The sequence below is a fragment of the Acinonyx jubatus genome, chromosome E2 (assembly GCF_027475565.1).
Source record: "Acinonyx jubatus isolate Ajub_Pintada_27869175 chromosome E2, VMU_Ajub_asm_v1.0, whole genome shotgun sequence".
NCBI lineage: Eukaryota > Metazoa > Chordata > Mammalia > Carnivora > Felidae > Acinonyx > Acinonyx jubatus.
Genome location: NC_069396.1, coordinates 49,601,055 through 49,617,792, shown reverse-complemented (window position 1 = coordinate 49,617,792; position 16,738 = coordinate 49,601,055). Strand labels below are relative to the sequence as shown.

The following is a 16,738-nucleotide window of genomic DNA, read 5'->3' as shown; positions in this document are numbered from 1 at the left end:
ACACACACACACACACACACACACACACACACGGGAAAGCTTATGTGCAAATGTGCACAGGGGTGTTATTTGTAATAGCCAAAAACAACCCAAAGGCCCCTCCACCTTGACGAATGAACCTGGTGTATCCATACACACAATGGAATGCTACTCAGCAATAAAAAGGAGCCCAACTGGGGGCAGAGAGTGGCTGCAAGAGGAAACCGGAATGTTCTGACTGGATGCAGACAGGATGGTGGCGATGGTGGTGCCGCACGATTGCAAAACTGGACTAAAAGCCACTGGACTCCACACTAACAACAGGTGAATGTTGTTGTATCTGTTGTGGCTCAAAAGAAAGGCAACTTCCCTGTGGCTCCCACTTCCCTGGGAGTAAAGGCGAAGTCTTCATGTTGATCCCTAAGCCCTGGCCTGATCTGGCCCCTTCCATGCCTCTCTACTCTCATTCATCGGGTCCAGCCACAAGGCCTCCTCGCTGTTCCTTAGTAGGACCAGGCACCTCCCACCTCAGGGCCTTTGCACTGGCAGTTCCCTTTACCCGAGAGGCTTCCTGCTGACCCTGTATCCGCATGCCTCCCTCCCTCGTCTTCTTCAAGTCTTTGTTCAAATGTCACCTCCTCAGAGAGGCCTTCCCAGACTACCTTGTTTAAATTGCAACCCTCAGGGGCGCCTGGGTGGCTCAGTCAGTTGAGCATCAGACTTCGGCTCAGGTCACGATCTCGCGGTCCGTGAGTTCGAGCCCCGCATCGGGCTCTGTGCTGACAGCTCGGAGCCTGGAGCCCGTTTCAGATTCTGTGTCTCCCTCTCTCTCTGCCCCTCCCCTGTTCATGCTCTGTCTGTCTCAAAAATAAATAAATGTAAAAAAAAAAAAAATTATTAAAATAAATAAATAAATAAATTACAACCCTCTTACCCACTCCTCACTTCCTATCTCCTTCTCCAGCTTTACTCTGTCCATGGGACTTATCGCCATCTGACCTGCTATATTCATTGTACTCTTGTCCATTCTTTCACCCCCACCCCCCGACCCTTAGACAGAACATGAGCTCCAAAAGGGCAGGGACTCTGTTCTGTTCACAGCTGTATCCCCAGCATGAGCCTGGAGCCTGGCAAGTAGTGGGGACTCAGTATACATTAGCTGAAGGAATGAAGGGCAGGGCTCTGGGCCGTGTTTGGGCCTCTGGCTGGAGGAGCATGACACGGCCAAGGGTCCGCCCCCTCAGTGCTAGGCCCCACAGGCCCGGGGAGGGTGTGATGTCCCTGCACACAGTAGTGACTAAGACGCAGTTCCTCCTCTGGGACCCACACATCCAATCTCACACAATCCCCAGAAACACTGGCTTAGGGGCCCAGAAGCAGCTGAGACCATCAGCCTGGGCTGGAGTATGAAGACCGGCTTTCAAGCACATCTTCACCGACTGCCTTGGTCCACCGTGGGAACTCCATCTCGGCCCAGCCTCTGACTCAAGACCTGTTCATTCCACAAACACTGAGCACCTGCTCCGTGCCGGGTCCCCAGCTGGGCGGTGCAGGGGACACAGTGTTGACCCAAACAGTCCTGGTTCTGCCCTCCAAGGCCTCCCAGTCCAGGGGAAGAGACAGGCAGACAGTACAACCCAGAGTGGGCAGGGCTGGGACAGGCGAGCCCAGGGGGCTGTGGGAGCCCTGACCCAGTCTGAGAGAGTCAGAGAGGGCTTCCTAGGGGAGGGAACATCTGTGATGTACAGAACTAGTACGGATCGATCTGGTAAAGAGGGGAGAAGTATGTGAGAAGGCCATGAGGAAAGAACAAGGCACACTCCTGGAAATAAAAGACCTTTACAGTGGCTGATGTTCCATTCACTCAGTGTTTCTCAAGCAGGGGTGATTTTGCCCCCCCCCCCCCCAGGGGGGATACTTAGCAACATCTGGGACATTTTTGACGGCCACGACTGGGAGAGGTACGTGTGTTACTGACATCTAGTGTGCAGAGGCCGGAGATGCTCTGAACACCCCACGATGTGTGGGACAGCCCCTCACAACACACAATTAACCGACCCAAAATGTCAATAGTGCTGAGGCTGAGAAATACTAATCTATCTAGCCTGAAGAAAATTCAGACCACGCAAGGCCTTGATCTACTAAAGAATTTGCACTTTACCTTGAAGGCAAAGGAAGAAGTCTTGAAAGGTTTTAAGCAGAGGTGAGACAAAAGAAAAATCAGGGGGTCCCTGGAAGCCTGGTAATCAAGGGAACCTGAGCCCTGGTCTCTCTGACCACCCCCGATCCAGTAACCAGCAGAAACTCAGAGGGGGAAAAGATCTTTCAGCAAGACTGGGAAGCCCCTGATGACAGGGACTCTGTCTTCACTCTAGAGTTAACTCAACAAATATTTTCTGAGGCCACCCCCAGGCCGGGCCCTGGTTGCAGATGGTGAGCCAGGTATGTTGGGCTCAGTCACCAAATCTCATCTGGGTGGCCTCCCCAGGTGATATTATTTGCTCTTCCTCTGGGCTCCCTCAGTCCCTGGCACAGACTTTTATCACCATCCTAGTCATTCAGGACTATAATTCTTTACATGTCAATCTTCTCTCCCACTCCACTGATGGCAGGGGCATGGCTGGAACCATCTTTGTGACCCATCACATGGCCGGCCATCCTGTGCAACCCCTCCACTTATCACTGGAGAAATAAAGGCCCAAAGAAGGCAAGGAACTTGTCCAAGGTCACACAGAAAGTCAGCTTCATTCTTGCCTCTCAACCTGCACCTCCTCTCCCCGGTGCTGCCTCCCACATGTCAGTGACATCCCAGTGGGTGGGTCGACAGCACCTTGCTGTCACTCCATCCATTCCTTAAATGCCTGAAGAGTGGATGCCTGAACTAATATGTTCTGCAGCTTCAGTTTAGTTGAAACAGTAATGGGTCAGAACTCACCACCACCTGGGCTAACCCCCCCCCCTTGGATTAATTTATGCTCAAAGCATAAACACCCTTCCCAGTCCTGACCACCCTGGGTCAGCAATGTCTGGATTGCTACACGGAATGGATCCCAAACCCAACCTGGGTGACCTTCTACAAGAGCCTTAGTCTCGCTCTTCCTTGGATTCCCGTCTGTAAAGTGGGTCTGTCGGTCTCCACCGCCCGTGCCCTTACCCACGATGACTACCTGACTTCCCCAGAGCTAGAAAACTCCCAATCAATCAATGATTGCCCACATCTCAGGCACTGCGAGGGAGACTCTGAATGCCAGTCCACTTCAAGAACGGTCTTAGAGCCTGAATCGCAGAGTCGAGAACCAGGGCGCCTGGGTAGAAGTCTGCGCCCCTCCGCGCCACTGTCTCCCGGCTCGAGCCATGAGCCTGGTGGCCGCCCAGCGCGAGCGTGCAGGGGACCCGGCGTGCAACAGGGCCCCGCTCCCCGCACCGTCCGGCCTCCAGGACTGCCCGGCCCGCCTGGGCCCGGTACTCAAGGTCCCTCTGGGCAAGGAGCCCCCAGTGCACGGGATTCCGCGAAAAGGGGCAGGACACGCCCCGTGGGAGGCCCCCCGGGTGGGGAAGAACCCCTCAGGCCCCTCTCGGCCTCCGTACCTGACCGGAGCCGCCTCCCCCGGCCGCAACCACGGCGCTGCCGGCCCCGTCCGCCTCCTGCGCCGCCGCCATCTTCCCGCTCCGGGTCCCCGCCCCCGCCGCCAGCCCCGCCCCGTCCCCGACGGCGCCAGCGCGATCGCGCGAGATTTCACACTTCGCCGGGCCCGCCAGCTACCGTATCCGGCAAGACAGCTCAAGCCACGCCTCTCAGAAGAGCCGCTTCCGGCTAAGAAAGAACCAGCCCGGCCACCGTACCCCAACCAGCACCCTGCCGTACGTTTTTCACCTAGTAGACCGTCACCCTGCTTGGAACGCTCGGACTTTCTCGGCAGCGTATCAGCGTCCCACGGGCTCCATTCCCTTTGCTTCCTCGAGTTAATCTGCTTCTTCCATTTATATGAAGCCTTGCAGGCCATCCTGCCTTCCTCGCTCGGCCGATTCTTCGAGTCGTTTCCGTTTTCGTGTTTCTTGAGCTTTCCCGGCCACCGTAACTCCTCAAAATGTTCTGCTCAGTACACGCCCTTCGTGTGTTCAAGGAACCTCCCTGGCCGCGGTACCGAGACTCAGAGGGCGGGCCTTAGGCCAATGTCATCGCCTTCAGACCCCTCTTCCTAAAGGAGCCATTTCCTCCAAGTCCCCTTAGGTTATAATTTTTCTGTGCATTCAAAGTTATTATTTCAGGGTTCTCACGGCCACCACACCTTCAAATCGGACCCTGTCGTTCCCTCCCCAACCCTTCGGGCCACCTAGTTTAGCCCGCACGCGCGTTTCCGGAGTGGTGTTTGCTTTCTAGCAATTTCGCAACTCTGGACTCTGCTTCAAGGGCCCTTAGAACTTCATCCTTTTTCTTAGGTATGTGTGTTTTTACAGTTCCAAGCCTGGACACGGGTTGAGTGACCCCTGGTCTGGGGAGGATGGTATGGAGGACGGGAAAGGACAGAAGTCTGTCAGCGGCTGTTAAGCCTTATGTATGAATGGAGTGGACGTGTTTAAACCCTGGTTGTGCTACTGACCTTCTATACGATCCCAGACAAGTGACATTATCTCTTTGGGCCTCGGTTTCTTTTATAAACTAAGCATTTCCCTCCCGCTTTTGCCTCTCCGGGTTTTTGGAAAGACCTAGTGAGATCACTAATGTAAAGCACCTCCCACCCCACCCCACCCCCCCCCCACACACATACACACCTGCTCTTAGTAAGCGATCAATATTGTGCACTGTTATTATGAACCTTACATATTACCCGGAAGGGAGAGTAGGCTTTGCATTGGGATTCTCCAATTAACTTATTTCTCATTTTATTGTTTACTTCCTTCACTTTCCTCTTAGTCCCAGCTCAGTAGTAATATCACCTCCTCCTGGAAACCCTCCCTGGCCCCCAGGCTGTGCCGGCACAGTCTCCTAGTCTTTCCAGATCCCAGGACTCCCAGCTCCCCCCCCCCCCCCGCCCATTTTGTGTTATCGCTGTCAGGGATGGGTGTGGTGTGTCTTGCCGTGGGAGTGGGCGGGGAAGCCCAGGGCATTCACGGTCACTGCTCTGCCTCCAGCACTGCCCCAGGGGATGGTTGCTAAGTGAAAGGATGAAAGTCTGCGTGCAGCAGGTGGATGACACACATCTGAGAGCGAACACAAAGGCAAGAAGGAACCTTAGAGAACATCTTGCCCAGTCCACTTCTCTCCCACATAATGAGGGTAGTGAGAACGATTCTCTAAAATTGTAGGCGCAGTCTAGGGATGAAACGAACATACTAAGTCCACCAGACATGAGGCAGACTGAGATTTACCGGCCTCTTTCTCAAAAGTGCAAAATTAGGGGCGCCTGGGTGGCTCAGTCGGTTGAGCATCCAACTTCAGCTCAGGGCATGATCTGACGGTTCATGGCTTGGAGCCCTACATCAGGCTCTCTGCTGTCAGCACAGAGTCTGCTTGGAGCCTCTGTCCACCCCTCCCCCTGCCCCTTCCCTGCTTGTGCTCGCTCTCTCTCCCAAAAATAAATAAACACTAAAAACATTAATTAATTAATTATTTAATTAATTAATAATAAATAACAGTGCAAAATTACGTGTGTAGTTTGTAATAGAGGACCACAGAAAGCCCAGGCAAGTGAAGGGCTTTGAAACTTAATCTTCTCTGGCTTCATGTAACCTCATCTCTGCTTTTAACTCTAGATCTAAAAGCTCCAGTCGGCCCTCCTGTCTCATAAACTGCAGAGTCCCGATCTGTCGGAGCTTGAGGGTCAGTGAGCTATACTGTGACCTTAGGACCCCTGCAAAGCCCTCCCCCATTTCTGTTGAATGACCAAAAAAGCTCTTCCATTTCTGTTAACTGCTAATTGAATCACCGCCCAGGGCCACTCTGCACTCCACTAGGGGGCGCCCAACACCAACCAGAGGCTGTGATCTCAGGTTCTAAGGGAGAAGAGAGCTGGAGCCCTGAACGTTTGGGTCCTGAGGAAAACGGGCTGGAGGTCCAGTCTCCTGAGTCCCAGGGAGAAGAAGTCTGGGGACCCAGACTCTTGCGTTGTGAGGCAAGAGGAGTCCAGGGGCCTGGACTCTGGGGTCCTAGGGCAGTGGGACTGGGGTGGAAGCCTGAGAAAGGAAGGAGGAATCTAGGAAGGGCACCAGGATTGGTTGGAAGCAGAACTGGCCTGGGCAGTCGTTTGGTTTGGCTTGAGTCCGTGGGAAACAAGTGGACAGAGCAGGGATTGTTCCTCTAGGGTCCCCCCTCCCCATCACCCCCTGGGTTTGGCAGCCTCAGCTCTTCCCAGGCCCTGGATCCTCGGAGGCCAGCAGCCCCACCCCTGAGACTTGGGGGCCCCGGACCACCCTCTACTTCCTGACGAGCCAGAAGTCCAGATCCCCAGCCTTCTGCCCAGGGGCCCCAGCGCTGTCCTCTCTGACTGTACCATCTCTGCTCTTGTTCACCCTGGGCTTTTTGCCTACAATTCCCCCACTGCCCAGATACCATTTCCCAACCACTGACTGCCCCGTGGGGACCTGGGGGCCAAGCCAGTACCCTCCTCCCCGCCCCCCACTTCCCGGCATCAACAGCCCCAAACCACTGCACTGTGATGCATCCCCCTGTGACCAGCCCAGCCAGGATGCCCTCCCCTACCCCAGGGGCCTGCTCCCAGGCCTGGATCTCCTCACTTCTTCTTTTCTTCATTGCACATAATGTTACTTGAAGTCATCTCCTTTGCTCGTCGTCCTCCTCCTCCTCTGCTTCCTCCCTACTCCCCACCACCAGCCTCTCTCTTTGTGGCTTCAAGACAGAATAGAGCTCCTGACCCTGAGCGGAGCTCAGGAAATGATATCGCTATTGCTAATAAGGAGAGAGCAGCTAACAAAACATACCACAAAGCCATCAGCACTCAAGCTGAGTGGAATTGGGCCAGGACCCAATGAATAGCTTTTGGAAAGACCACAGAGGGCAGGACTCTCTGTCTTTCCCCTGTAGTGTCTCCTGAGCCTGGCAGGGTCTCAATAAATACTTGTGGGACAAGCGTGTAGGAATTGTCACAGGGCACGGATTTTACGGATCCATTCTCTTGGGGCCCAGACAAGCTGGGCGCTGACTTCCTATGCTCAGCAGTGACATCTGGGCACCAGTCTCCCCCTGTCATAGGACCATTGGATACCTCACTGTGATGCACACTTAAAACATCAGCCCAGGGGCGTCTGGGTGGCTCAGTCGGTTAAGCGTCCGACTTCAGCTCAGGTCACGATCTCGCGGTCCGTGAGTTCGAGCCCCGCGTCGGGCTCTGGGCTGACGGCTCAGAGCCTGGAGCCTGCTTCCGATTCTGTGTCTCCCTCTCTCTCTGCCCCTCCCCCGTTCATGCTCTGTCTCTCTCTGTCTCAAAAATAAATAAACGTTAAAAAAAAAATTAAAAAAAAAAAAAACACATCAGCCCAGGGGTGCCTGGGTGGCTCAGTGGGTTGAGCGTCTGACTCTGGCTCAGGTCATGATCCCACAGCTCTGTGAGTTCGAGCCCCGCATCGGGCTCTGTGCTGACGGCTTGGAGCCTGCTTTGGATTCTGGGTCTCCCTCTCTCTCTGCCCCTAACCCACTTGCATTCTGTCTCTGTCTCTCTCAAAATAAATACACATTAAAAAAATAATAATAAATAAATAATAAATAAATAAATAAAACATCAGCCCAGGGCCTAGAGACTGGCAGAGGCCACAGCAGGTTAGCGATGTTCATGGTCGTTTTACATGTGAGAAAGCCAGACCTTGGTGAAGGACAGTCTCTAATGTTGCTGTGACGATCCAATGTTATTATTCACCTTTTTTTTTTTTTAATTTTTTTTTCAACGTTTTTTAATTTATTTTTGGGACAGAGAGAGACAGAGCATGAACGGGGGAGGGGCAGAGAGAGAGGGAGACACAGAATCGGAAACAGGCTCCAGGCTCCGAGCCGTCAGCCCAGAGCCCGACGCGGGGCTCGAACTCACGGACCGCGAGATCGTGACCTGACCGAAGTCGGATGCTCAACCGACTGCGCCACCCAGGCGCCCCTATTATTCACCTCTTTATCCCCAATGATCAAATTAGGGCTACATACGTCCAATGGGCACTCGATAAGTATTGGATGGACTGAATCAGTCCTGCCGTCTTGGCCCTCTAAAGTCTTCGAAAAGCAACCACATGGAAGAAAATAAATGTTTTTTTTTTTTTAATTTATTTATAAGAAGTCAGGCTAGCATTGGGAACAGGATGCCGAGAGCTGCTAAGAAGTGAGGGGTAGGTCGCGGGAGCCGAGGAGTCCTGGGGTCTGGGCTCTCCCCTCCCCCACGGTCGGGGCCCAGCTGCTATGAGTCTCCCGACAGCATAGAAAGTATCTGGTCAGTGAGAATCCCTGTGTAAATTCTCACAGCTGCTGTGCTTGTGCTGTACATGTCCCTGGGGAGAAAGGATAGCGGCTCTGAGCAGGGAGGAGCCCCGGGTCTTGGGCCCCAGGTCTGAGGGAGGATGAGGCTTGGGGCCCAGAATCATGTGTCCTGTGAGGGATGGTGGCTGGAACCCAAACTCCTGGATCCCCAGGTAGGACAGGGCTGGGATCTCAGAATCCAGGGTTCCGACAGAGCTCGGGGCCCAGACTCCTGGTTCCCCTGGGTGGGGGGCGTGGCTTGTGGATACCTGATTTTCTCATCCACAGCGGTCAGATATGTCTTCTCGTATAGGTCCTGGGCGGCCGCTTTGGCTGAGCCCCAGTAGCTGTAGAGTGATTCCTGCATCTGGGAGAGCAGGGTGGGGCCCGTGGCTTCATCTTGCCGGGCCATGTCGTCCCCCTGGACATCTGCAGAGGGAGGGTGCCTTAGGAGAGCTGAGGAACCAGCAGCAGGGGAGAATGAGGCAGGGAAGGTGGGGGACAGGGGTAGGGCCAGGCGAGAACTGGGCTGGGAAGATGCTTGGGGGTGTCATCCCATCCCCCTCACAGACCCTCTGCCCCCTGCCGACCACACTCACCGCATCTCAATACCAGAAGGACAAGAAGCAGAACGAGGAGGCATCGGGTGCCCATGGCGTCAGATGACCTGGAACACTGAGGAGGCTGTGGGACAGGGCCCCTGGTGACGTCTAGTCCTGGGGTCCCCCCCCCCCGTCCCCGGAAACTCCAGGGGGAGAGGCTGGCTTCCCTGCCCCTCCACCTCCCCAGCTGAGTTCCGGGTGCTTATGCATTGGCTTGGGGCTCATCGTCTAACATTTTATGATTCTGCTCCTGATTTTAACACCTTAATTCTGACATCCCCTCATTCACTCAGGAAGCACCTACTGTGTACCGAACACAGTTCTGGGGCCCAGCTGTGAACACAGCAACAGCCCTGCCTGTCTACGAAGCCATTGTGAGAGAGATACACGATCAACAATATTAACTGAGTAAAATACACGGCGGGTCGTATGGTGGGGAGCGCTCTGGAGGGGGGAGGGTGTGTCACGGAGCCTGGGAAAACCTTAGCAGAGGGTGACACTTATGCCAAGACCCAGTCTGCAGGGTCCCAGGCTCAGTTAAGAACCCAACCACTGGGGGTGCCTAGGTGGCTCTGTCCGTCCGTTGGGCGTCCGACTTCGACCTAGGTCATGATCTTGAGTTGGAGCCCCGTGTCGGGCTCTGTGCTCACAGCTCGGAGCCTGGAGCCTGCTTCGGAATCTGTGTTCCGCCCCGCCCCCCCCGTCCCTCCCCCCTGCACACTCTGTCTCTTTCTCGCGAAAATAAATAAACATTTAAAAAAATGTAAAACAATTTTTTTTTTTTAATAAAAAAAAGAACCCACCACTGGATGAGTATGTTTCTGATGCCCTGGGCCCTGTTCTACATGAGATTCCATCTGTCTTCACCCCAACCCTATGACAGAGGCTCTCGGCTCTGAGGCACGCACACGGCTCCCAGGCCCTGTTGTCATTTGCGATTTGGAGATAAGGTGGAGGTCAGACCCCGAGGGACATCAGCAGGGGGAAACAGTCTATGATTCTAAATTCTGTGATCCCAACAGAGGAATCCAACGAATGTCGTGACTCTTGCGGTTTCTGATTTAATCACCTCTGCCCCCTCCCCGCTGACCCTTCCCCTTTTCCATTTTTCCATTTCGGGCCCTCTCTTACCCGACTCTGGAAGGCTGTCCTCATGGGCTCCACGCGTGCAGAGAAGGTCTTTATAGCTCTTGGGACCCACCTCCCCTCCGCAGCCACCACCCCCACCTTGTCCCCTAGGCCAAAGTCCTGGCCAACAGGACCGCTGAGGGGGTGGGGTGGGGCAGAGAGGGCAGTGACATCATCCCCGGGGTCAAGCCAGAGGGAGCCCCCCCCCACCCCCCGCAAGGTTCTCTCCCGGGAGATACAGGGGGCCAGGTGGGTGCTGTGGAGAGGTTGGGGGTCCTTGGGGTTCAGACCAGAAAAGGGGTCTGGGGTTTCCCCCACATAGGAAGCAAAGGCATAGGGGTCTCTGTGGGGACCTGCTGACCCCGCCTGCACTCCAGCCTTCACCTTCCATCCCAAACTGAGTTGCCCGGTGTCTCCTGCCCCCCCACATTCCCACAGTGGTGGGTCTCAGGGCTGGGGGAAGGGATCATCCCCCCGACTCTTTCCCCTCAGCCCCCCCCCCCCATCCCTCCCTTGCCAGGTGTCCCTTCCTCTACTCGTTAACTGCTGGGGGTGGTCACGCTGGGGACGGATTAAGACAGGGACACAGAGAAGCATTTCTTTATTGTGGAGGCTGTAAACACTTTAATTCTTGTCACCGTCCCTGCACAGAAGCTGGGGGCACAGGCTGTGGGCCTTGTTCAGGAGGCTGTCCCTGGAGCTGCGGAGCCAGGCCTGGGTGCGGAGCCTCAGATCCTTCAGGTGGTCTTCATAGTAGGCCTGCACAAAGCCCTGGAAGGCCTCGGGTCCCCTGCAGAGGAGGGACAAAACCGTGAGACCCCGGCAACTCCCAAGACTCCCGCCCCCTTCATCCCCCCTCCCTCGGGCCTTACCCCACTCAGAGCCCAAGAGTGCGGGCCCTGCCCTTTTCCCCTCTCTGACCCGGGTTTTCCCGCTGACCCAGGGGTCTAGACTCTCAGCCTCGCCCCCCTCAGACCCAGGAGTCCAGGCGCCCAACCCCTCCTCCCTCACGCCCAGGAATCCGCCCCCAAGCCCTGCTGCACACACTCACCAGAACCACTGCCACTTCTCTCTGGTCCTGGTCACCAGTGTCTTCACCTTGTCCTTCATCAGGCTCCAAGGACTATCCACCAGCTCCGGTGGCATACTGGGGGTTGCTGCAGGCACTTCTTGCTGGCATGCTAGGTGGGACCAGAGGGTCACATGGGTGGGCTGGGACCCAAGAATCCTTCCTCCTCCCTTCCCCTCCATGCTCGCCATCACTGTCGCTCCCGGTGGCCCAAGGGTGACCCCTTGACATCACTCCTGGTCTTCACCTTTTCTGTCCCTTTGAGCACTTGTCCCCCTTTGAGCCATCCGTCGATTCCTTGTCACCCTCCGTGCCCACGGCCCCTCCTGTCACCCCTCTGTCTGCCTGTGGCTTTTCCCCCTCAGTTTGCAGCCCCACCTCTTTGACTCCTGTCCCCCTCTCGAGGCCTCCTTTACTGCCCGATCTTGCTGCCCCCTCGGTTCTCCTGTGACACACACCCCCGCCCCCCACGTTGTCCGAACCACCTCCGCAGGCAGTGGAGGGAGAGCTCAGAGGACTTTCCAGCCCTAGGGAAGGAGGCTGGCAGGGCTGCGTCGTCCGTTCCTCCCCGGGGCCGGGGTCGTGCCTCGGAGGGCACTTTACATCCTTGCACGCACCTCCCTGCGCGGCGCTCACGCCCCCCGGGCGAAGCCTCACCTACAGATCCCAGGCGTCACACGGGCACACAGGCGCACGCATGCGCAGAGGCACCTATGGGCCCGGCAGTGTGCTCAAGCCAACGGTGCACATCTTCAAAACTCAGTTTCCCCTTCTGCAGAATGGGATAAGGCCAGGATTCCTGGGAGGACTTGGCGCTAACACCGAACACGCGTAAGGCACTAGGAATGGCCCCTTGCACATTGGAGGCACTACGTTAAGTGTTACCATTTTAAATGCGCGTGCAAAGCCGAGGCACGCTCGCACGCCAGCGCCTACAGACACCCTCACAGCGTCCACGCGCTCAAATCCTTGGCATAAGTACCCCGTAAAGACACACGTGCACACACACATTTACCACTGTCGTTTGTACCAGCCCCAAGGACACCCCTCGCTCACGGCCCCCGTGGACACGTTCGCCCGGAAACGCACACACATCTGCGTGCGTAGGACAAAGCAGGCGAGCTCCAGGCCCGCGCGCGCGTCTACAAACCTGCGTGCCGTCCAGACCGTCACACTCACACCTCGCACGACTGCAGGGTCCCCGCGCCCGCCCATCCCTTCCTTCCTCACCCACGACACAGGCCAAGACCAGAATGCAGAAGCAGAGGGAGGGCAGGGCCTGGGGCCTGCGACCAGGAACCAACATTTCTGGGGGCTCTGCTCCTCTGCGCTCAGCTCTCCAGGCTGGGGGAGGGGGAGACTACACGGAGCAGAGCCCTCCCCTGGCTGCCTCCCCACGCCCCTTGGCAGGGACTTCAGAGAGAGGGGCCCAGGTGACAGTGACAAGCAGAGGCCTCACCCGCCCCTGCTGGCCTCCCTCCTTCCTCCCCTCCTAGCACTTTGGCCTGACCGGGGAAGACAGCCGGCTCTTTGGCCTCGGACGCTGACTGGTGTTCAAATCCTGGCTCCACCTCACAAGTTGGCCCCTCTTTCTGGCCTCAGTTTCCCGCTCTGAAAAATGAGCCCACAGTCCATACTCCAGGCAGGGCTTTAATGGAATGAAATGCTGCAAGGAGAGGTCTTAACAAGGAGCCCAGCAACGGAGGTGCTCACGGACCATGGCTGTTTATGATTACTTCCTTCATATTGAAGACTCTTGGGCACTGGGCTCTAGGCCAGACACACTCTCGCCGTGTGATCTGGGCAATTCCAATTCCTTCTCTGGGCCTCACTGTTTTCATCTGTAAAATGGGGATGGTAAGAAGCGCCTGCCTCCTAGAGTCCGTGTGAAGGCTACGTGAGGCTCTGTGAGAGAAAGTTCCAGGTGCACATAGTAGGAGGTTGTCAATGTCAGGCTCAGGCCCAATACTAGGCAGAAAGAAAATGAGCAAAAGGAAGAAAGAAAGAGAGAAACGAAAGAGAGAAAGAAAGAAGACATAGAAAGAAAGAAAGAAAGAAAGAAAGAAAGAAAGAAAGAAAGAAGAGAGAGAGAGAAGGAGGAGAGAGGAAGGAAGGAACGAACGAATGAAGGAACGAAGGAAGGAAATGAGCCTTTATCTCTCGGAGGACCCAGCCATAACTCAGGGCACACAGCCTGGCCAGGGAACCATGGACTGGATTCTTTGGTCCAGGGTTGCCGAGTAAAATATAGGATGCCCATGTGAATTCAGATAAATAATAAGTTTTTCTTTTGATACAAGTATGTCCCATGCAATATTGGGGAATTATACTAGAAATTATTTGTTACTTATCTGAAATTCAAATCTAACCAGGAGCCTGTCCTTTTTTTAAAACATTTTTTTAAGGTTTATTTATTTTGAGAGGGAGAGGGAGAGAGCATGTATGCAGGGGAGTGGCAGAGAGAGGGAGAGAGAGAGAGAGAGAGAGAATCCCACAGGCTCTGCTCTATCATCACAAAGCCCGATGTGGGGCTCGATCTCACAAACTGCAAGATCATGACCTGAGCCGAAACCAGGAGTCGGTTGCTTAACTGACTGAGCCACCCAGGCGCCCCTGGGGAGGCTGTATTTTTATGCGGTGAATCTGACAACCACCCCCCCCCCCCCCCCCCGCTTGGCCACAACCCGAACAAGTAGCGGGCACACCCCCCCGCCTCACCTTTATGCACAGTGTCAGTGACCCAAGGTCAACTAAGGTTTGGAAGCGGATGACCTGACAATATGCCAGCAGGTCAATAATCACCTAATACTGTGTCACAGGGTCTGTGTCATTGCCATCACTTCATCTCATCACGTGGACATCCTATCCTCTCACATCATCACAAGAAGGGTGAGCGCAGTACGATAAGATGGGGGGGGAGAGAGACCACGCTCACATAACTTTTATTACGGTGTATTATTGTAATTGTTTTTCTTTTCTTTTTCTTTTTCATTTTTAATTTTTCTATTTATTTTTGAGACAGAGAGAGACAGAGCATGAGCGGGGGAGGGGCAGAGAGAGGGGGAGACACAGAATCTGAAGCGGGCCCTAAGAGCCCGACGCGGGGCTCGAACCCACGAACCGTGAGATCGTGACCTGAGCCGAAGTCGGAGGCTCGACCCACTGAGCCACCCAGGCACCTCTGTAATTGTTTTTCTTTATCATTAGTGTTGTTGTTCATCTCTTACTGTCTGATTTTAAAAGTTAAACTGCATCATAGGGGTGCTCCGATAGGAAAAATCAGTGTATCTAGGGCTTGGCACTCACTGTCTGTGGTTTCAAGTCTCCACTGGGGGTCTTGGAGTGCATCCCCCACAGATAAGGGGCGACACTGTACAGCTTGGTCCTGACCCGACGGCTTCCAGCAGAACGGGCTCTGGCATGCAGCAGGTGCACAACGAATGTGCCCAGCAGTTCCTCACTAACAGAATCACAAAATGAAACCTCCGGGACGGGCGCGTGGGCGGCTCGGTCCGACTCCCCAGTTCCGCTCAGGTCGTGATCTCACAGCTGGCGGGTTCGAGCCCCGCCTGGGGCTCTGTGCTGACAGCGGAGCCTGCTGGGGATTCTCTCTCTCTCTCGCCCTGCTCCTCCCTGACTTGTGCTCTCTCTTTCAAAATAAATACAGAAATAAACATTAAAACACACACACACCTCCTTGAATTTCTGTTTGGGACGTTGAGAAAGTTCCAGGGATGGAGGGTGCGACTTAATGTACCCCTAAAATGGCTAAAATGGTAAATTGTATGTGAGGTATTTGACCATGAGAAAAAAGGAAAAAAGAAAAACTCACCATGCCTTGTGTTACAAGAAGCACGAGGTGGGGGTTCAGAGCCTTGCTCCTCATCCTCCCTGCTGTGTGACCCGGTGCGAGTTGCTTAACCTCTCTGGGCCGGTTGCTTCATCCACGACTGAGAATCATGGACTACCTATCCCAGAGAGTAGAGGAGACCGTTTATGTAAATTACCACGAGAGGCACCAGAGGTGCCCAGTCAAGGTCAGTGGCTGTTGATTAAGCCTGTGTTTTTCTGAGCACACGCTAGGCACCAGGGGCCACAACAGGGCTTTGGCACCTTAACTCGTTGATGTAACACAACAGAGCTCTGAGGTGGGCACCTTTATCGTTCCCATTTTACAGATGAGGAAACTGAGGCTTGGGGGCGTGGGAGGGGAGTCCACTTACCAATGGCTCCTCGAACAGCAAGGGGTGCATTTGAACCCGGCTCTCTCAGATCTAGCCAAGCCAGGACATGCCCCGACGCACCTCCCCCATCTGAGTCCCGGAGCCCAAGAGGGTGGTTGGAGCAGGGCTGGCAGCAGGGTGGGTGGGGGAGGTCTCTGACCCCTGCCCCAGGTCCAAGGTCAGTGTGGGCTGTTTGCTGTTTGCAATGTTTGTCCATCCTGGGGACAGGAACAGGCTGAAGGTCGTTCAGGGCGGACCTCAGAGTCAGCTCAATAACAACTTGGGAGTGGGGTGATGGGCGCAGAGACGGAGGTCACAAGAGGGAGCGGGTTTGGGAGTGGCAGTCCCCGTGAGCCCACAGGGCAGAGAGCACCTCTGAGCCTGCAGTAACGTGTCCAAGAGACCCCCAGACCCCAAAATCACTCTCCCCCAGTCCAGACCCCATCCCCTCCCTCCTCAATCCCCTAACCCGCCTCCCTTCCAGCACTCCTAAGTGCTCACCTCCTTCCTCTGTGCCTCCGGGTTCTGGCAGGGAAGCCTGGGGCAGAAAAGAGGTTGAAACGTCCCCTCTGTTATCTCTTCCTTCTGCCTTCTGCCCGGGAAATTCTTTCATTAATTTTTAAAAACGGGGATATTCGCAAACCGTAAAACTCGCCCTCCTCAAGGGTGCGATTCGATGTTTTCTAGTACGTTTGCCGAGTTGTGCAACCATCACCGCCCTCCGATTCCAGAACGTGTTCATCACCCCGAAAGGAAACTTCCACTCCCGTTAGCCCATTAGGGTCACTTCCATTGCCTTCTCCCCCCCTGGCCCAGCAGCGGGCAACGACTGCCGATGGACCTTCTGTTTCTGTGGGTTTCCCGATCCCGGGCATCATGGGAAGGGAAACATACACTACGTGGTCTTTTGCGTGGTGTGTGAGGGCGCTTGCTTCCTTTTTCTGGCAGAATAATATTCACTGCGCGGACACACATCTACACACGCCATGTGGATTTGCTTATCCGTTTCTCAGTTGATGGGCATTTGGGCTGTTCCAGTGGAAACACCACTGCCGTGACCATCCACGCGTACGTTTTTGCGCGAGCCTGTGTGCGGTTCCTCTGGGTGGATAGACGCCCAGTAATGGGATCGCCGGGAGCTCTGTCGCACGCTTTGAGGACCCGCCAAACTGTTCTCCAAAATGGCTCTGCCCATTCGCTTTTGTAGCCAGTTTTTCAGTCACGTGGTTCCTGGCGAACATACACGGGGACGCAAGTTGTGCGGCTTCTCACGCGGTTCCCC

The 16,738-nt window shown here is 55.1% G+C and overlaps 3 protein-coding genes across 8 annotated transcripts in view; all 3 read right to left on the bottom strand.

The window, feature by feature from the left end:
- Window positions 1–3,702, bottom strand: part of CLPTM1 (CLPTM1 regulator of GABA type A receptor forward trafficking) — a 32,144-nt gene extending 28,442 nt beyond the window's left edge. The window contains exon 1 of the mRNA XM_027037763.2: window positions 3,568–3,702. Coding sequence (XP_026893564.1) covers window positions 3,568–3,639 — 72 coding nt within the window. The 5' untranslated portion in view covers window positions 3,640–3,702. The remainder of the gene's footprint in view (window positions 1–3,567) is intronic.
- Window positions 3,703–8,211: 4,509 nt separating this feature from the next.
- Window positions 8,212–9,697, bottom strand: APOC2 (apolipoprotein C2). Of its 2 annotated transcripts, none has more exons than XM_053210492.1 (3): window positions 9,034–9,697; window positions 8,704–8,890; window positions 8,212–8,466 (listed from the first exon to the last, which is right to left on the bottom strand). In XM_053210492.1, exons 1-3 carry the CDS (start codon window positions 9,086–9,088, stop codon window positions 8,376–8,378), a joined length of 333 nt encoding a protein of 110 aa, XP_053066467.1. In that variant the 5' UTR covers window positions 9,089–9,697; the 3' UTR covers window positions 8,212–8,375. The 2 variants fall into 2 exon arrangements, with proteins under 2 accessions (XP_053066467.1, XP_026893563.1); XM_027037762.2 differs by having other exon boundaries at window positions 8,214–8,466; window positions 8,704–8,863; window positions 9,034–9,653.
- Window positions 9,698–10,748: 1,051 nt separating this feature from the next.
- Window positions 10,749–16,234, bottom strand: APOC4 (apolipoprotein C4). Of its 5 annotated transcripts, XM_015070749.3 has the most exons (5): window positions 15,958–16,234; window positions 15,066–15,201; window positions 12,951–13,074; window positions 11,216–11,345; window positions 10,749–10,954 (listed from the first exon to the last, which is right to left on the bottom strand). In XM_015070749.3, exons 2-5 carry the CDS (start codon window positions 15,117–15,119, stop codon window positions 10,789–10,791), a joined length of 474 nt encoding a protein of 157 aa, XP_014926235.1. In that variant the 5' UTR covers window positions 15,120–15,201; window positions 15,958–16,234; the 3' UTR covers window positions 10,749–10,788. The 5 variants fall into 5 exon arrangements, with proteins under 5 accessions (XP_014926235.1, XP_026893562.1, XP_026893561.1 ...); XM_027037761.2 differs by lacking the exon at window positions 15,958–16,234 and having other exon boundaries at window positions 12,947–13,138; window positions 15,066–15,195; XM_027037760.2 differs by lacking the exon at window positions 15,958–16,234 and having other exon boundaries at window positions 12,951–13,138; window positions 15,066–15,195.
- Window positions 16,235–16,738: the final 504 nt, after the last annotated feature.

What these genes read in the sequence shown, in the direction of transcription:
- APOC2 (XM_053210492.1), bottom strand. Translation starts at nt 9,088, where the DNA reads ATGGGCACCCGATGCCTCCTCGTTCTGCTTCTTGTCCTTCTGGTATTG. An exon ending in CCTTCTGGTATTGAGATGCG is followed by an intron (nt 8,891 to 9,033) that starts GTGAGTGTGGTC and finishes CTGGTTCCTCAG; the next exon opens with CTCTCCTAAGGCACCCTCCC. An exon ending in GCTGTGGATGAGAAAATCAG is followed by an intron (nt 8,467 to 8,703) that starts GTATCCACAAGC and finishes CTTTCTCCCCAG; the next exon opens with GGACATGTACAGCACAAGCA.
- APOC4 (XM_015070749.3), bottom strand. Translation starts at nt 15,119, where the DNA reads ATGAGGAGCAAGGCTCTGAACCCCCACCTCGTGCTTCTTGTAACACAA. An exon ending in TTCTTGTAACACAAGGCATG is followed by an intron (nt 13,075 to 15,065) that starts GTGAGTTTTTCT and finishes CCCATTTTACAG; the next exon opens with ATGAAAACAGTGAGGCCCAG. An exon ending in AGTAATCATAAACAGCCATG is followed by an intron (nt 11,346 to 12,950) that starts GTCCGTGAGCAC and finishes GGTCCCACCTAG; the next exon opens with CATGCCAGCAAGAAGTGCCT.